Source organism: Dama dama, chromosome 33 (genome assembly GCF_033118175.1).
Source record: "Dama dama isolate Ldn47 chromosome 33, ASM3311817v1, whole genome shotgun sequence".
NCBI lineage: Eukaryota > Metazoa > Chordata > Mammalia > Artiodactyla > Cervidae > Dama > Dama dama.
In genome coordinates, this window is record NC_083713.1 from 62737213 (window position 1) to 62757944 (window position 20732).

Genomic DNA, 20732 nt, shown 5'->3' on the forward strand with positions numbered 1-20732 from the left:
TTCCTGAATATTACTTGGCAGACATGTGCTGTGTTCCTTGAAGATGTTGTAAGTAACCCATATAATCCATTTGGGGACTGCAGTAGTCTGAGTATCACATTTAATTCATTAATAATAAAAAGAATGAAGCAGTTAACAAAGAACAAGCACTCTGAATCTCACTGGTCCCAATAACTGGTTCACCACCTGTGACAACCTGAGTAAATTCCATGAGAATTTAAACCAAATTTAATCAGTCTAGCAGTAAAAAAAAGAGAGAGATAAATGAAAGTTTAAACCATTCAAAGGTTACTCCGTATTTCTTTTGGATCATTTTTGTTGGAGTTTACTATAAGTAACAACACTTTTTTACAACTTGTTTGGAGCAATTTTAATTTTTTGGGGGGTGGGATAATAATTGTGGCACAACTCTGAGGCAGAATTACAGAATAAAAAAGGACAGGAGTTCTGCGTTTTGTTAAATGTCATCAGAATGATTTATGGACAAAATGGGCTTCATATGCCCAGAACCCAGCAATGTTTGTCTCTTTGCTTAGTATCTTAGTATAGCTAAGTGTTTTGTCCTTTTGGGGTTATGGGCACGTTAATTCTCATTTCTTAAGATAGCTGGTGAGAGTGAATATTTTCTTATGTGATAATTTATCACTAGTTCTTGCCAAGTGGGTAAACTACTTATTTCCATGTATTGTTTATTTGTAGAGTTGCAATATAACCATTCTAGAACATACAGAGGTGATAAAAATGCTTGTAAGCTTTTAGACATCTGTCACATTTACCCGTATCTTGATGCTTTCTTTTTAAAAATCTGTCTTGATGTAACTGTGCTGAATCTTTATATTAAAGCAACCTTTAAAACATTCATCTACTCTTTGATAATGCCTATCTTGAATCTTATGTGTCAGTGACAAAAGCAAAGTAATTAAGTATTTTCACAAGCTCTTCACCACACCTATCTACATAATAATATCTGTTACCCATGCACTCTGCTTGTTTCCCCATTTACCACATATGAATCCTCTACATCTTATATATGGCTAACTGACCTCCATTTGAGTGTTTACCATCATCCTTCTTGGGGACCTTACTGCTCTTCCCTCTCTCCTATAGCAACATACCTCTTTCTGCTGTTTTTCAATTTCAGCATATAAAGACTTCTTTTTTCAATTAAGAACACACTACTCTCTTTTAACCTTATTTTCCCCTCCCATATACTGCTGAAATTCAATGCTCCTGCTTAGGGATGCAATTCTCAAAAGCTGTCTCTATCTACTGTCTCGGATTCCTGTCCTCCCATTCTCTTGACTTTTAGCTCTTAAAGTCTTCCCCCCATAATTAAGTGGTTTTATTACCTATTTAAAGGGTTTGAAACATATATACAACAAGAATACCCAGAAATATGAAGAATCTTAAAGAACTGTATGATATAAAACTATGTAACCTCCATTTGGATTAAGAATACCAAGTCTCCACACTTTCCCTCACCATTAATGTCAACTGTTGTGTAGTAGTGCTCCATAGGTAGGTTTCACATTTTAAACAAATTGTTTCTGAAGGTTTTTTTTTTTTAATTATTGAGGTTTAAGGATTCTTGATATACTAAGAACTTTTTCAAATATATGCTTTCCCAGTCAGTACAGTGCTTGACTTTTCATTTTTATTCTTTTGTGGAGCCAGCTTCCATCTGGTCTAATTCTCTTCCTGTCTCAAAGACTTCCTTTAGAATTTCTTGCAGTGCAGGTGAGCTGGTGATTAATTCTTTCAGTTTTTGCACATCTGAAATAGTACTGTTTCTAACAAGAAGTCTACCAAATTCTTATCTTTGTTCTTTTATATGTAATGTTCTTTTTTCTCTGGCTACTTTTATAATTTTCCCTTTATAAAGTTTTAAGAAATTTCCTCCATATTTCTTTTGCTGGAAGTTTGTTGAAATTTCTGGATTTGCAGGTTTATAATCTTCGCAAGTTTTGAAATATTTCAGCCATTATTATTCAAGTATATTTTTGGTCCTCCCTCTTCCTCGCTTGAGGATGCCAACTGCACATGCATTAGGCCCAAAAGTACTGATGCTCTGTTCATTTTTCCCCCAGTCTGTTTCCTCTGTCTGAATTTTATACTGGCATCGTTTCAGTCAGGTTCAATTGACTGATTTTTCCCCCCATTATTAGCCTTTGTTTCTTACTTCTTTGCCTACTTGACAATTTTTGACTGGATCCCAGCCATTATGAATCTAACCTTGTTGAGTGCTGGACATCCTTGAATTTTTAATAATATTTTTGAGCTTTGTTCTGAGCCACAGTTACATGGAGACAATTTAATCTTTTTGGGTCCTGCTTGTTTAAGGCAGGACCAGAGCAGCTTTTCATCTAAGGCTAACTGTCCTCCACTACTGACACAGTATTCTTTTTTAAGTCCTCTACTCACTGCCTCTTGTATTACAAGGTTTTGACATGTGGGCTGGTGGGAATATAAACTATTCCTGTCCTTGTGTGAGGTTCAGGGATTGTTCTGCTTGTTTCTTTTGAGGTGTTCTTTCCCTGGCATTGGGTAGGTTTTGTACATACACGCACTGGTCAGCAATCAACTCAGCCTCAAAAGGACCCCACTTAGATGGCCAGACCAACCTCTTTGCAACTCTCTTCTCTTCAGTATCCTGCCCTGTAAACTCTAAGCCACCTTGGCTTCCTTGGACTTTGAATTCCATCTTGTTAACTTAAGGGTCTTGCTTGGGTTCCCCTGCACTGAGGTGTGGCTTGAAACTCTCTGCAGGCAGGAAGCTGGGGTAATCGTTAAGACTGTTTATTCTCCTTCTCTCAGGTTTTACTGTCCCTAACTGCCTAATGAAAACTGTTGTTTCATATGTTTCTCTAGTTTTTAAGGCAGATTTTAAATTTGGTTTAGTTTTTAAATTTGGTCCCTACTATATCATGGCTGAAAACGGAAATCAAGAGGATGTCGGTTTTTAGCATCCTTTCATCAACATGCCTGATACTGCCCCAACATTGATTAGTAAAACACAGACATCAGCACACTCTCAACGCACAGAAATTATTCACAAAATAATATATATAGAATACGCCAGAGGGGGTAATTCTAACACAAAACTTTCCTAAACTTGGCCTATCTCAGGGGATCACTTGTTATCTAGGTTACCTATGGCCTCGAGAAATATCAAATAGAATGGCAAGCCAGTCAAATTCTTGGGCTGTGAAGAATGGATGGATTTTGAGAAACAATTTGAAAAAGCTTAAAATTTACTTGAGGAAGAAAGTTGTAAAAATCTAACAAATAATTAAAAAGTTCAGGACCAGGGGGCTCTGTGATGGCCTGCAAGGTAAGAATGGTCCCTCACCTACAGTAATTCCATTCTTCTCATTAGTAGGGCTGTATGAAAAAAATTTGTGCTCAATTACTTCATTCTGAATTCTGTCAATAAAAGTTTTTTGGAAATTTATGTTCTCTCTTGTTACATACATACCTAAAATAGTACCCATAATTTGATACTTTAGCCTATGAAGTCTGAAATATTTCCTGTCTGGTCTGTTACAAAATAGTGTGCTGACCCTAGATCTAGTAAGTACTTGTAAGTAAACAAATCCAAATTACAATGACACTAATTTCCAACTCTGATTCTCTACGGTTGTAAGTGGGACATTTTCCACCAAGGTATCTCAAATTTTCCTTTAATTCTCATTTATATTATCACCAAATATTCATTTCTTCTTTCAAAGTTCCTCCCTTCCTACTGCTACCACCACAGTTGAGCAACCTGTCACGTAATGCACTTAAATTACAACACTTCTCCTTGTGGTCTCCACCCAATTCAAGTCCTTCTTAATGACTGCTACTGAGCTAATTTTTTTCAAAAAAATAAGCTTTACCGTATCAATTTCATACTTCAGAAATCACAAACAAGTGATAATATCAGGAGTCTAAAATACAGATAAATTCAGGTACTCTGTGGAAAAGATGTTCAAGGCTAACAAATTCAATAAAAAAAGCAAGAGGACAAACAAAATATTCATAAAAATAATTCAACACATGCAGAAAAATTCAGTGACAAATGAATTTTGAAACACAAATGTAAATATCCCTAATCTACTTCAAAACAGAAACACCAAACCTCTCTCCTCAAACCATAAAGTTTTTCATGTATCTACTTAAAAGTAGCAAGTGTTAGAAAGATAAATGGCAAACTCTAAACAGTGATTACTTTGGTCAATGAATAGTAACTGCTTTGCATGAAGGGCAATTTCATGAGTGTGGGGTTTTTCGGCTGCTCTGAGCAGTTTGTGGGATTTTAGTTCCCCCAACAGGGATTAAACCCGGGTCACATCAGTGGAAGCGCCAAGTCCTAACTACTGGACCACCAAGGAATTCCCTTACTCCATGTGTTTTTAAGTGGTCTAATTTTTAAATCAAAGATTATGAATAATGTAATTAAAAATATAGAAAATGTATGTTTAGAACGTGTGATTCCTAACAGAGTTCACATATTATGTGTACACTGAAAAATGACCTGAATGAAGACATCAAAATTTAACAGCTATTATCTCTTGAATGGTGAGGTTGTGGCTGATTTGCTTTTTCATCTTTTTTTACAGCTTGAAATTTTGTATATTTTCAAATTTTCTACAATAACTATGTATTATATGTATAATCAGAAAAACCCAAACAAGTTAAATACAGAAAATGCTCTTTTAATGGACAAAATGCAAGATGTATGAGAAATGTTTTTCTCAATAGAAACTCAGTGAGAGATTGAAAAATGAAAAGATTTTTGCATGAGATATTACCATTCCTCCCTATTTTTTAAAGGTATCTATTTAAAAATTATTAATCTAAAATATTAATTATTACTAATTTTTGGTGAGTTCACAAGAAATGAAATAGCTTTAAGCATTCTCTTTCCATTTAACATTACTTTTGTTAATATAATTTACTACTTAATTTTTCTGATAAATACATGCTTACAAAAACAGCTGTTATATCCAATGGAGAGAAAATAAATACTCTGAAAAGGAAACGTTTTAGCACCAGAAGTAACCTTCTTATTACATCTTATTTCTCTAGGCTGTGTTAACTTCTCTTTTGATAACAGAAGTAAAATTTCACTAAAAGATGAGGTTCAGATTGAGACTTTGTTACTGACAATTATTTCAAAGGATGACTGAGGCAAACAAAAAGCCAAAAATGCAAAACAAGACATTTAGGAGAAATAAAATGAATCTAAGACAGTTCCAGAAATAGGACAAAGGGGACACTAGAGGAATACTAGTTTACAAAGATCAGGAAATCAGACTATGCAAATGATAAAAGGAACAAAACTTAAAAGTAGGATTTCTTTTCTTATGTTTCATAAAGATTCTGTGAAGGATCTTTTTAACAAATTTCTGAAAAATAAAGGTCTCTTCAAGTTCCCCTCTCTGTATGCTAGCCTTTGAGACTGCAGATCAAAGACAAAAGTATACTCTTCTTTTGAGTTTCAAGATAAAAATGGGAAAATAAATGCTAAAATAGGAAGGAAAAAAAAAACAACACTCAAATAGAAGCAGTTTGAAGATATTATCCAACTAGCTTGCCACTTTTGCAGACTACAGGAATGAAATTATTAACTTTTTTGAAATTATTTTTTTGTCTACATCATTGACTGAAAGAAGTACCATGATTAGTTGTAAAACTAGTTTTTGTGACTGGTACATGGCTTGCTGAAAGGGACAACACACATGATCTGAATCAGGCTATGTTAAATCCTCATAGTATATGTAACAATACAATCAAATACAAAATTGCCTCAGTGATAACTTGATTAGTTGAGGTGAAAGTAAAGATAATTCAAATTATACTTTTCTGCATAAGGAGCTTCCACAAGAAAATGGATTGCTAAGCAACTCAAGCTAAGGAAGACATTTTTCAGAACAAAGGCTCACTTAGTGTTCTTATAGAAACCTTATAGTCTGGTTATATTTTAGAAAAAACATGAGTGTTTGGCTCAGGACTATAGCTTAGAATTTACTAATGAACAATGAGAGACACTGTGACTTTCTTACAAATGTGTACAATATTACTAGGTTATGGCAACTTGTGTAAGGATGACACGCAAATGCATGAAGTATTCCATATTAAAAAAATTAGCAACAGGCCATAATCCTGATAAACAATGAGGAGCTATAAGATTAGGCTTTTTATTCACTCACCTTAAATTATTTTGTTGGCCAGGTGGAATGACGCTATAGTAAACTGGCATTCCTGCTGCAGGCATAGATCCTTGATTAGACTGATTAGGGAACATAACAGGCTGTTGATAAGTGTGATGGGCAATTCCTTGAGAACCTTGAGGCAGTGAAACCTAAAATTTGAAAGACAATTTAAAGGGAAAAAGGTTTTTCAAAACCTTGCAAAGGTCAATGTCTCCAGCCTCCCTAAGCTTTTCAAATATGAGCAGTTAGGAATAAGCTAAACCTGCCCATAGGCTGTCTTGATAATTTAGTTACAGCATTACCACTTTATTTTTATGTTTTTTAAGCCAGTTATTGTTTTTGGCTAGCATTTATCAATGGTACAGTAGGCCAGGAGTTGTGTTCCAAAGTAGAAGTTATTTAAAAAAGAAATTGCTTCCAAACAAGGATAACCATTTGACATGGAAAGAATAATCACATCTAGCTCAGGTAGAGCTAAGTAAAACTCAGGTGATGGTACTGGTGAGATACACTGGATCTGGAAGTATGAGCTTTGGAGCTTAAGATACCTAGATGTGATAATGATCCATCAATTTTACCGTTCATGTGACATTAGACAAATAACTTAACTCTTCTGAGGCCTCAGAGTTCATTATCTGCAAAAATGGGATGTCTCTTTCACCTCAGGAGGGCTATTATAATTTCTATTTCCACGATCTAGTACAGAAGGTATCTGAGGAACAGCAGATCTTTCAATTCTGTTTTCTACAGTATCTACATAGAAACCATGTGAACACAATGGATTCATTTCTCCAGTTTCCACAGTTATCCAAAATAAAAAGCACAAAGGCATAAGGGTTTTGTAATTGACAAATGTGCCACATTACAGGTGCATTGCCGTGGTTTTGGCCAGTAAAAGCTTCTGCTGATGCTGATGTCAATGACAGTAACAGTAGTTAATGGTGATGACAGTCAAGGCTGACACTGAGTACTTACTACCATGTTCAAGTTCAGTTCCAAGAATTTTATGTATATTACTACATCAAGTCTTCCTAACAACCCTAAGAAGGTATTTTTATCATCCTTGTTTTACAGAAGGGGTTAAAACCTTGCCCAGTGTTGTACAGCTATTGAGAAGTCAGGGTTTGAACCCATGCCCACTGGCTCCAGAGCCGCAGTTCTTCAATTACCTCATGATTCTCTGTATCTGGGGTCTGTGATTTATAAGTTAATGATTAACTTTTAGGTTGTTCCTACAGTCCCTTCAAAATACACAGTACCCTCTGAATTAGTTTCAATTTGGCTCATAGGCAAAGATACCGTTCTTGGTTTGATTCACTCAATTTTGTATGACAAAATGTATTTCAGTCTTTTTATCTACTGAGGTAGTGTAACATTCTATTATTATTTTAGATAATATTTAAGTTAGTGTATATGCTAGGTAGATCTAAGAAAAACCACACAGCTCAATTTAGATGATTTAAGCTACAGATTACATTTGTAACTAGAGGTAAACAAAACACCTGAAGTACCAAAAGAGAGGAAATGGTACTTGAGAAGGTACAGCTGTAGAAAACACTCTACTAAATAGATGACTTTTCAGGTTTATTTTTTATTTAAGAATTTTACTTTAATTTTTTCAGCTGAGCCACGAGGCTTGCAGGATCAGGGGTTAAACCCAGGCTCTCGGCAGTGAAAGTAAGGAGTCCTAACCACTGGACTGCCATGGAATTCCCTCTGGCTTATTATTTAGATGAGTTTATCACCACCTAGCTTCTCTAACCAAATGTGGTAGGAAAAATGAAGCATTTTTCTATCATTCATCGCTTGTCAGAGCAACATTTCTCATAATCATTCACCCAATGTAAGGATTATGTGAAATACCATGAGAAAATGTACCTTGTAAAAAAAGTATGCTTTAGAAGTTATAACAGCTGTCTCAGCTCTGAAACACTTTGAGTATCTAGCTCCATTTTTAAAAACTACAATAACAAGGAGATAATTTATTTTAAACTTATACTTCAAGGCAGATCTTATTTACATAGTGCCTGGGTATCTGATAGATGCTAGACAGACTAGATTAGGTAGGTAGCATGAACAGGGTCTTTGAGAAGGCAGAGTACTTGGCTTGGTAGTGATCCTGTCTAATGTCTTGCTATGGAGGAAGTGGGAGATGGGCAGTCTCGTGGGCCTCTACTTAAGCAGGGATGGTGGTGGTTTAGTTGCAAGTCATGTCCGACTCTTGTGACCCCACGGACTGTAGCCCACCAGGCTCCTCTGTCCATGGGATTTTCCGAGCAAGAATACTGGAGTGGATTGCCATTTCCTTCTCCAGGGGATCTTCCCAACCCAGGAATCGAACCCAGGTATCCTGCATTGCAGGCAGATTCTTTACCAACTGAGCTGTGAGGGAAGCCCCTTAAGCAGGGAGGACTGGAGTAAAAAGCAAGAAGGATGTGAGAGAAGATGCAAAATCTGTTCCCATATATACCTTTATTCCTCAGTTGCTTTCTATTATCAAAGGGCTTCAAAACTAGACATATTCTTAGTGCTCAAAAAGTCCTCGACGATTTCACATTTTATTTACGAATTTCATTTTCTGGAATTTCACAGAATATGCTACCTCCTTTGCTCACATCCTGCCCTATTCTCAGAATGTCTTAATTAATTTATGCCCATAATTTTATTTTAAGAGCTAATTAAAGATTTATGCCTTTCTCTTCTGTATTAAGTCCCCAACTTATCCATGGCTGTATTTCATAATTCCTTCAGTTACCAGTCTGTAGATTATAACCAATTTGTTGACTTGTCCTTAGATGAAATATATGTACATTTACCTTCCCAACTTGATTATTTTTACATTGTGGGACTGAACGAAAATAGCCCCTGGATTTCTTAACATTAGACTCAACTATGGGAAAACATGAAGCTAAGAAAACAAACTCACTTGCAGGCTACTCCAGGAAGGTAAAGGAAGATAAAATAAATGCCTGAAAACGTGACACCGTATGGGCTAAAGAAATCTGACATATTAATGAAACAGTAGGTATTTCTACTTGAGAATTATGAATTTTCAATACCATACTATTTCTTTTCTTCATTGAGTGGGGGTGGTGTGGGGGGTGGATATCAATTCCAGAATGGGAAATTGCACATTCTTTATTCTATAAACACTAATTTATAATCTACTCTATTTCATACACCTACTTACACCTTTACTTTTCCCTCCTGTTCCACTCTCTCCTCAAGAGACTTTGTAAGCAGCTGAAGAATAGAATAAGATATTTGCTCATATATGTAGGTAGTTGCCAGAAAAACAGTGCCAGAAAAATTTACTTCACAATATTAATACGGTTCAGATATTTTTCAAAAAATTAATGAAGTGAATGAATAATGCAATAAAATGATAGAACAAAATTGTAACAACTAATAAAACTTTTAAGACTATAAAGTTACGTATTACAGAAGCCTTTCCCCACATTAAATGGAGAAGAAAGTAGTCCACATTTTATTTATTGAAAATCACCTCTAGCCAGTGCAGGTAGAGAGTGACCACGTACCTGATACGATGGCACTGAAGGATAGGGGATGACCACTCCTTGAATCTGATTTCCAACGCCGTTGGGCTGGCTGCCAACGAGGCTCTGGCTCTGGGGCTGCTGAACTCCAACTATGCCTTGGTAGTTTTGCTGCTGGTTGGGTATAACTTGATAACCTGTAATGGCACAGTGAGTTAAATCCTGCTTTGAAATTATTGCACTAGCAGTATGTTTTTGTATTTTAAGCAAGTTCTAAAATGACAGAATTCGTTTAAACAGCAAATCTCAAAAGTCCTCTATTATGACAGCCAACATTTAAAAGGTTTACTATGTAGGTAACCCAAGTCAGTCAATACTTCCCTACCCCAAAACATTCAAATTAAATTTGTATTCAAAGATCTCCTTTGCACTTCAGGAAATTTATAGGGCCAAAGACTTGGCTTATACAGACAGTTACTATTCGGCATGTATTATAATTCGATATTAAAAATAACTTTCTGTGGACTAGGTCTGTCTACATAATTTGTGGGGCCCAGTGCAAAAGCAAAATGCAGGGCCTCCGGTTAAAAAATGGAGAGTTTTGAGGTGGTATTGGCAGAACTAATCCTTTTCAAGACTGGAGATAATGGAAGGTGGGATGACTTTTATAGAAGAGCTGTATGTTTGAAAATTCCGACTAAGATATGAATCCTTACATTAGGAATGTCTCCAGGGCACAAGGGAAAATGTAGTTACTAGCAACTTTTAAGATTATCTCCTTATTATTAAGGTTACTTAACAAAGAAACTGATCATTAGAGAGGTTAAGCAATCTGCCTGAAGTTCATATATCAAACACCAAAAGGACAGTTCTTCCTAAACTTGAGACACTGCTGGTAACTTTACTAAGAGTATAAATACACTTTTATTAAGTGAATTTATTAGTTATTTAAATGACTCCACAATAAGGTTTGGGTAATGAACATGAATTTTATGTGTCTCTTGACCCTAAAAGGATTTCCTTGAGTAAATTAATTAGCTCAAGACATATGTAAATTACTAGAAACTACCACAAATTCTTTATTCTTTTTAAAAAAAGAAACCAAATTAAAATAAACAACCAATCTTCCAGCCAGGGAATCTAAAAAGCTTTTACAAAGATAAACCAAATGATGGCATTGCCTATACAAACTTCTACAACTAAAGGTTAAGCTAAATGATTTCTCTAATACCATAGATCTATTTTGCTATCTTATAAATACCAGTTTTTATTTCTATCCTCATTAATTCCTAAAACAACAGGAATGGCAAAGATCCCATCTCAGGTGTTGATTTTGACAATGATATCAGTGTACTTGCCTGAAGTCTCAATGATTCTTCTCAATGACTAAAATAATTGAATAAATTTAGCATCACCCTTTTCTAAAGACATGATACAAAACATATTTGGTAACTAAGCAACATATTAACAAGGGTTTTATAAAATGATGCTATTTCTGTGGCAACAGTGCTTTATTGCCACATTTCAAATGACTTCTCGCCAGTCAACCTTTCCCCAAAAATGTGTATTATGGTCTTTATAGGTAATAAAGTGACTATAAACAGGCTATTTCCTAAACATCTCTCCCAGTGAAATTCCTATTAATACTCATATTTGCAGATAAATAAACTTCTTTCTTGCTCCTCAGTCTAATACGTGACATCCAACTCTATTTTCAGTTTATCAAGTGACAAGCATTTCAAATTCATAAAGTCCAAATACCATCAAAACATACACAGACACATTTCCACTACTAGGAAAATAAAGGGCAGGAATGGAAAAGGGATGTGAGGACTCCTTGTGTTGCAAATGTCGCCTCTGAACACCCACACAGCATCGATCGCAGCATCATAATTTAGGCATAGCTCTTTATACACTGGGAAAATAACTTCTTACAATGGACTTGTCAGAATCACAGTCCACTAAAATAAAAAGAAAAATGTGAACACCTAGCAGAATTCATTGTAACATAATTTGGCTTAAATTGTCACGTCCCCTAAGAAACTCAAATGTTTTTCATAACATTTTTATATTTTATTCAAAATATATTCAGAGTTATAGGTTGCCTCGAAAGAAAACTTTGGGAAAAAAAGCCATTTATCTGCAAATGTGGTTCTGATTTTCTTTATCTAAATACATCAGTATTTGGAGATTCACTGTTTGCTTCCTGCCGGCAATTCCCTCTTATGAAAAAAAATCTGATACAGAAAGCTTCAATCAGTAGCTACAGATACCATGACACAGTAGTCTAATGTAAGACCGCTTGGAATCTGCACTAATAAATTTCCAGTGGTATTTTTATTCTTTAATGCAACCTTATCTCCACTAATGTTCATGCCTACTAATGGATATATTTATCTGCACACAAACATCACATTTTGAAAATGTGACAACACAAAATCCAAAACATCTGATTCCAGCACCTCATTTGTTACAGAGGGTAGTACAAGGATTCTGTGAGTTCAAGATGTGCCTGGAGGGTGATAAAAGGTAAGTAAAACACAGTCCCTATATTTGAAATTAGACATTCTTAGCCCTGACACCATATCAGAATAGCAGAATACGTAGGGTATTATGAAATTAAGAGGGATAAATTAATCCTGGCTGATATCCACAGAGGTACTAACATTTGAGCCTGGACTTAAAGAAAAGGTCTGGAAAAAGTAAAAAAATGAGTAACATGTTTGAGGAACAGAGAACATTAAGGAGTGGTTTAATTTAAACAGTGCATATGGAGTGAAAAGTGGAAGATGAAGGTAGAATATTGGCAGAGAATCAAAGATTTCACAAGTAGAAGAGCAGAGAGAACCATTAAGAAGTTCTAGATTTTAAAGACTGTGAAAGTAGAAAAATAACTAATATTACTACTTCATTCAGAAGTAGCATAAATAAACTGGGGACATGTTCTTAACTAACAGTGGAACTATTAAAAATAAGAATGCCAAACACTTTAAAAGAAAATATTTTCCCAAGAAGCTCTCCTATTAATCTTCCCATAATTTTGTTTATTGCCTTAATCCACATTTCTTAAAAACTCGACAGGTAATATAAAATTGTTCCTGTTAACTGTTCTCTCATGGCTTGTGTATACCTTAAAAACAATAAAACTGAAATGGTGTGCTTTCTAAAGAAGGGCAGGGTTATCCACCCTGTTAAAGCGAAAAAAAAAAAAAAAAAAAAACCCAAATATCCATACCAACTATTAAGCAAATAAGCCAAGGAAGTGGGCACTCAATTATATTTACCAAATAAATAGTGAGGAAAAATATGTTCTTAATAGAATAAAAATAATATATGTTTCTATATTCCAATACTCTGGCCACCTGATGGGAAGAACTGACTCATTTGAAAAGACCCTGATGCTGGGAAAGATTGAAGCCGGGAGAAGGGGACGACACAGGATGAGACGGTTGGACGGTATCACCTACTCAACGGACATGAGTTTGGGTAAACTCCGGGAGTTGGTGATGGACAGGGAGGCCTGGTGTGCTGCAGTTCATGCGGTGGCAGAGTCAGACACAGCTGAGCGACTGAACTGAACTGATGTTTCTATACAAAACCCAGAGCTCCCTATGTGTTGACAGGCTCACTGTTCACGTTTAGTGAATGGCTTTTGACAGCAAAAGTCATACTTAAGTTTTACGGTAACATGTCTACAGTAAGGTTAAACATATTTGCATTCTCATTAAAATAAAACTTGATCCCATGAACAGAAATTAACCTCAGTCCAGAATTACTCATTAAGTCTTCCCTTAAAAAACACATAACCACCTCAGTGTGTACTTGATAAGGAAAAACATAACTGTTTTAGCTCATATCTAATATGTAAAGCTTGAAATGAAGGTTTAATTTAAACACTGCTGGGGGGAATGAAGGGACATTAAAAATACCCTTGAAAAAGCTTTATTTGACTAAAAACTAGGTTTTCATCAAAGAAAATTTAGAAAATACAAAAAAGGGAAAAAGTCAGAGTGGAAAAAACCATTTTTGTAAAACAATAACTTGCAGATGATCATTATTTACATGTTGTATTTATGGCTAGCCTTGTTTTTTCTGCATAGACAGCAACATACGTTCCCACTTCCATTATTTATAGAAACGGGTCATACGACGCATTGTTTCAAAACCTTTTCCCAAGCAATGTTTCCACAGCTAAACAACAGGGATTTTACAAAGCTATGGGAAGAAGTATTTAAGGAAATTTTCTTAGAACATATTTAGACCTACCTCAAGTTAATAATCGAAGGATGAGAAAAAGACTCTGAACTCTCCACTGCCTTTTAGGAAGAAGGCACGTGTCAAGAAGTGAACAAGACAAAAAGACTAAGTATTTCAGAACAATAAATCAGCTTTTGGTTTCCATTGTGGAATCTCACCCAAACACAAACGAAGCCCAAATTCCCATGGGTTTTCATTTAGAATACTAAATAATTATCATTTATTTGATAGCACAAGGTACTACTAGTAGCTAATATTCACATGACATTTAATTAGGTTTTAGATACTACTCTAAGCACTTTCATGTGCGAACTTCTTCCATGCTCCCAATCTTCAATCTTATGAAATCTTCAGTTCAGTTCACTTGCTCAGTCGTGTCTGACTCTTTGTGACTCCATGGACTGCAGCACGCCAGGCCTCCCTGTCCATCACCAACTCCCGGAGTCCACCCAAACCCATGTCCATCGAGTTGGTGATACCATCCAACCATCTCATCCTCTGTCGTCCCCTTCTCCTCTGCCTTCAATCTATTTCTTACTATCCCCATTTTTCAGATGAAGGAACAAAGGCATAGAGAAGCTCACAGTTTGTGTAAGGTTAACAGCTGTTAAGTGTTGTACCTGGATTTGCAGAGTAGCCTGATGCTAAACTTTACTTTTCTCAGGGACAGATGTTGACACAGACGGAGTATTACAGTAATACTGCTCCAATAAGCAGAACATGAAATGCCTGACCTTCTACTGTCTGAGCATTTTGGCTAATGAAGATTTTTACTACAGTTTCACATACCTGAGTCTCAACAGCAATTTAATTACAGGAAAACAAAGAATTATTGTAAATGGTCAATATTTGTGAGTATTAAGTGTTATCCAAAACAGGAATCACAATGAAAGGCTATTAAGCAGTTAGTCCAGATTGTAGGTAAAAGAACTTACGGCTGAAAACAAGGCCAACTGTCCCAGAGTTTATTCAATCAGTCCATAATGTCCTCTCTCTCTCCACTTGTTTTGCCCACTACTCCCAAGATGCATCGGCTGTGCCCTCTAACTGCAAGGTTATACTTCTTTCCTCATTATAATGATTTCACATGGACATAAAGCAACTGGAAGGGGAAGAAGAGGCTCAAATGGTGTCATACTTCAGCTTCCACGTCCCCTGGTCTGTGCCTCTCAGCATTTTGTGTCAATCTCCAATGCTCCTCTGGATTTTAGCCTTGCTATACTCTACTGCCACATTCCAGATGAGTACACAGATTTCTCTAGCAGAATTTTCATAAATTTGGCTCCCCTCTCCACAATGCTGAGTTCCTGCACCAAGAAGTGAGCCTTTACTCAGTGGGGCAATGCCAACTTTAACCTGGACACCATGTATATAAGGGGCATGTCCTGTAACAGGGGTGAAGGCTTGAAGTTCCTGTGAATGAATGGCTCTTTTCTACATACTGAATAAGTTTTACATTACTTTTATATTAGAGGAGGGGAAACCCACCAGGTGTGAACCATACTGAACAGAAAGCTACCAGGACCTTAGAAATCTTTCTAGCTTAAAAAGAAGAAGAAGAAAAAAAAAACCCATCATTTAACATTTGGTACGTTGCATGGCTGGTATCCTAGGAGGGAAACTCTACAACATTAAGAAAGGTGCCTAAAAGACTTTTTCCAGGAGTCATGATAAGGTGTTTGACCGTTCATTCCAATACTTAAAAAGTCAAGTAACTAGTTAAAAAGTATATAATTTTACAGTATACTCTCTACAGAACATGATATTAAATGCTGCAAAAAGATTATTGGACTTTTTCGAATGATGTAAGACCATGGGATATATGTTGGTTAAAGTTACTATAATCACAAGTAAAATTAGAAATATTCAGCTTGAAAGCACTAAAAAAAGAAAGAAATGCCCATCATTCTACTATTAAAGATAAGAACCTCACTACTGTTTATGCAAGACAAAACCATAATAGTGTGTTATCAACATAAAGAACCATGTAATAAAAGACATGCCTTACTTTATTCACACCTGCTTAATAAAATTTACATCTTAAAGAAGTATTGTTTTAAACCTGTGTTTAAATAGTCAGGTTTCACAGCATCACTGTTACAGCGTGGCATTTATTAAAGAAGTGGCACCTTGGTTCAAGTTCATTATCTAATTCAGGCCAAAGGAGGGGAGGGACAAAGCTCTGATATGTTCAAAAGTATAGTTTGAAGGCTGTCAAATATGAGAAAAAAAAAAATCCAATGATCTGGAAAAGAGGGAGAACGGTGAGATTAGGAAGGATAAAAAAGCGTCTTGAGAATGAAAAGTATTGCTATGTTTTAAAAATACTACAAGAGTATTTCCAGTATTCTGAGGCTCAATACATCTCCAATTTGGCTACTACCTAAATTATTCTTTTGTCAATAAAGTGTTTCAGTACATCTATTTAAAAAAAATCCTTTCAGTGACAAATCTGGATTTAAACTGGGTGTATGAAGAAAATAGAATATCTCTTATAGAAATTTCTGAATATTGTAGGAAAGCATCTGTTTTGTAAAGCAAGCAATGCCACTATATATGATATCAAACAACAGAATAAACACCCAGATTTCAGTGTAAGTGTTAACACTGACATTCTCCTTTGTTAAAAGATCGCAGTTTTGCAATATTATCCCATTTCTTCCAGCGCTTTCAGAGGAAACCACAATCAATTCTGCAAGCTGAGAGAACTAGGACAATACAAATTGATGGCTCAGGCACTTCCCCGGAGGGCTCCAAAGAATATTCTGTTTTTAACTCTCTTTGACTTCAGCAGGGAAAAGAGCAAGAAGGAAACACAGCGCTCAGCAGAAAAGCACTGCACAGGCGTGAACAGGCTAGTTCTATTTTATATAGGTGACCTGAACTATCACTTGTGCTTAATTGTGCTTAATTGCGCTTAATTAAGCACAATTGTGCTTAAGAAAGCAATCTTAATATGGATTAGACATAATCAGAAATATAAGAAAAAGAAACTGAAGAAGTGCTTAGTCAGAATAGTCATAAATATAAGGTTATTTCACTTAACGGTATTATTAAATTTTTTCAAGACTGAATTTGCACAGCAGAAGCACTGCTGTCAGGGTAGATTTTTTTCTTTCTTGGGTGAGCCATTTTGCCAACTCTAAATTTAATTGTAACCAGGTATCTATAAGACAGTTTATGAAAACCGTTTCCAAATCATCAAAATCTCAAGTTTGTAATCTGATTTCTATTTTGTCTGTGGCATTATTTTAATGAGCAGGCAAATTCAACTAAGATAAGTCTTTTAGGTGCATGTGGAAGAATACACATTCACCTAACACCAGCACACAATCGCTGTTCTTTATCTTCTATCACCCTCTGCTCTCCTACTCCTGTGCCTTAAATTAACAAAATTACAAACACAAAATATTAATCTAATAAAAGCAGGTTCATACAGGTTATAGGTCAAAGCTATTTAAATGACAGTCCTGTGGAAGAGGGTATACAACTCAAGGAAATCTATGGGTACTTACCAGATGTGTTTGGCTCCAGTGGCGGCAGGTTAGTGAGGAAGGGAAAAGGGAAATATGTGGATTTGTAGGTAATATACAATGTTTGAGTCTGTGCTGGTCACGCAATACTAAGAAACGCTTACAGAATCAATGATAAAACAAGGGTAGCCAGGACTACCACTTCGTAATATAAATACAAAATTTCTATTACTCAAGTCAATAGTTGTCAGTAAGTGACTTTGTAGCTAGAGTCCCTATTTGACATAACTAATCTCTTATAAGTATCACCCCTCCTCTGCTTATCCAATAGGATCCTTTCTTCCTTGTTTGTCTTTCATATCCTGGTTACTTTTAAATTTGTGCCCTGCAAAGCTGCCATTATTCTTGGGCATCTTACAGACTGTTTAACCCAAAATCTTTCTCCTGTGGCTGTGGTCAACAGGACCCTACTGTAGTCTGCTGATTGGAAAGCTAAGATTATAGGTATAATGCATTGATAATCTTTGAATTACCAGAGGCTGCAAAACTAAAATGATATTTAGCTTTATGGAGTCATTTTTGCTTCCCACATGCATACAATATCACAGTTTGGAAAAAAATTAAACTATATCCCTTCAAATACTTTCAAATGCTTTTATGTATCTTAAGTCCATTTAATGGCATGCACAATACTACTCCTAAAAAGCTATTTAGTAATAGGGAAAAAGATGTATTTGACTTTCGCTAAAGAATCTGGCATGCTTATAGGACATTAAACTTTCAAGAAAAGCTCCAATCAAAAGCAATCTGCCATTCAATTCTTCTTTGGAAAAGAAATTAAAGCAACAGCTTTCATGAATTTTTAAAAGGTAAATTATATTAAGCCAAGGTTGTCATTTAAATTCAAATCCCTATTTCTGAGTATGAAGCATGATTAAAAGGCATTACAATTAATGGAAAATATAAGCAAATGTTAACACTTTAATATAGCATTAAAAGAAAGAAGAAGGGAAAAAAGAAAAGAAAAGAAAAGAAAGCAGTGGAAACCTGAGTAAAAAGAAGCCAGGAAGCAGCTGAAAAAGAGACCGGTTCACTGTGAGAAATGTAAACCTCTCAGACAGTGCTACGGCCCCGAATCCAACAGCTCAGGAACAAGGCCAATTATTGCAAAATATTAAACATATATGGTGAAGCTGCAAGCTTTTCAAAAGAGTCCTAAGAATGAAAGCAGCTAAACAGAACAGCCAGGCCTCATAAACCTAAAATCTTTGCTGTAACTACTACCTGCAAGAAGTTTCTTTATCATATACTCCATAGTTTTCAAGCTGGACATTTTATGGTAAAGGGTTAAGATAACAAATTCTTATATTGCAGCTGGCAGGTAACCGATCGTTTAAAATCTTTGCTTGTATGGTTCCTGTTAACGGCAGCAGGCACTAAGCTATTGCAAACCAATCTTCCATATTCTACGCTTCTGAACTAGAAATGACTTATCTAAGACAGACATACAGAATCATGGAATTGTAGGGTACACAGAAGCTTCAACAGACGTATTAGCAAAACTCCCTTACTTGGCAAGTGAGTAAATTGAAACTTAGGGGCTTTACATGATACACCTAATACCAGTTAAATACAAATAAGGGCTGTTAGGATTTGACTCCTATTTTGTTTTCTTTTATGTAACAAAATACATTGTCCAAAAGGCCTTATGTAGCCAGAATTTCTTCTGCTTCTGTTGACAGGGGTTGACTCAACCTTTCAACCTCGTTTTAATGACCATAGTAGTTTCACATTCGTAACAGAAGATTTGTATGTTCTTTCCCCAGCAGTAATGTTAGTACTGATTTCAATTCAGTTCCCATAATAGATGGGTTTATTGTCAAGGAGATCAGTAACTATAGCTGTCCTCTGGCATGTGGATGGAAGACCAATCCTTGAGATATTTCCCCAACTTCTTTCCTGCCCTCAAAAGGGAAAATAATAGAAAATCCTATGTTTTATTGCTCATACCCTACTGATCTGAGAACATCTGATTCAACTGGGTTTGTTAATTTAGAGCAAAATTTTCTTCAGATTCATATACAAACATTTAAAAATTATTTATTTGTGCCTCAGTGGAAATAAGTTGTTCCAACTTATCTATCTTATCTATCTAAGGGATTTAACAAATTGCTTCTAATTTTAATCAGATGGGGATGGTGGAAAGTAAAAAATATAAGAAAAAAAAAAAGAAAACGAGAAAGTATAATGTTTACATACAAAAATATAAGTTACTACAAAGTAAATTGCTTTAAATCTGTAAAAAGAAAATCAGAACCGAAAAGCTACTGTGTGCATTTCCCAGTGCATTTTGCTTTTCTGTTAGGAGACATACAAACATAAATGCACATTTTTTAAAAAAATGTCTTTATTCGAATACATTGGGGCCTAGTTGCGACACATGGGCTCTTGGTTGTGGTGCACAGACTCTACTTGCAGTGCTTGGGCTTAGCTGCTCTGCAGCATATGGGATCTTAGCTTCCCGACCAGGATTTGAACCCATGTTCCATGCATTGCAAGGCGGATTCTTAACCACTGGACCACCAGGGAAGTCCCAAATGCACATTTTTTTTGTTTTTTATTTTTTTTTAAATGCACATTTTTTTCTGTAAGCTTAGACATAAAAAATGATCACTGGCTAATCACAAAAGTCTTTAGATTATATATATTAATCATCCAACTCCTACAAATTCCATACAAAGGTTCAATATAAAGACGAACAAAGTAAGTGGCACTGGCATGACTGAAATTTTCTTTAAAGGGAAATTTTCTTTCCTACTTACTAGCATAATAATAATTTTTTCCCCTTTCAGATAAGGGTGCTTTGAGGATTTATTTCTCTTCTATTCTTCAAACTGAATGACACGAACCTTAAGTTTGAGTTGAGAAGATATTATTACATGTTACATTAATATTATGACTGACTCTTTTAAGAGTCAAACACAATGGCAAAATCATACAGACACATACACTTTTCTGTGCCTGTACTGTCCAGATGCAATCTGACTTATTGTTTCTTTCCTTCTCACCACAACCACCAGCATTAGGAAAAACCCAACAATTAAAATATCACTGATAATGAACACATGTCATTTGTTATGTAGATATTCTGGCCCTGAACTGGGAGGTGTGGCATTCACAGTTGTTTTACAGTAATTGGGAATATTTTTGGTAGAGAAGCATTTGCATGAACACAGTGGTCCAAACTGTGATTGAAAGTTTTAATTTTGCAGGCACTTTTGACAATAGAGAGGAATAAAATTTAGCCA

General features: G+C 35.6%; 1 protein-coding gene across 7 annotated transcripts in view; it reads right to left on the reverse strand.

The window, feature by feature from the left end:
• Window positions 1-20732, reverse strand: part of R3HDM1 (R3H domain containing 1) — a 152905-nt gene that overhangs the window by 18101 nt on the left and 114072 nt on the right. For all 7 annotated transcript variants that reach the window (XM_061135664.1, XM_061135663.1, XM_061135661.1 and 4 more), the window contains 2 exons: window positions 9737-9891; window positions 6195-6346 (listed from right to left, as the gene is read on the reverse strand). In XM_061135664.1, coding sequence (XP_060991647.1) covers window positions 6195-6346; window positions 9737-9891 — 307 coding nt within the window. The remainder of the gene's footprint in view (window positions 1-6194; window positions 6347-9736; window positions 9892-20732) is intronic.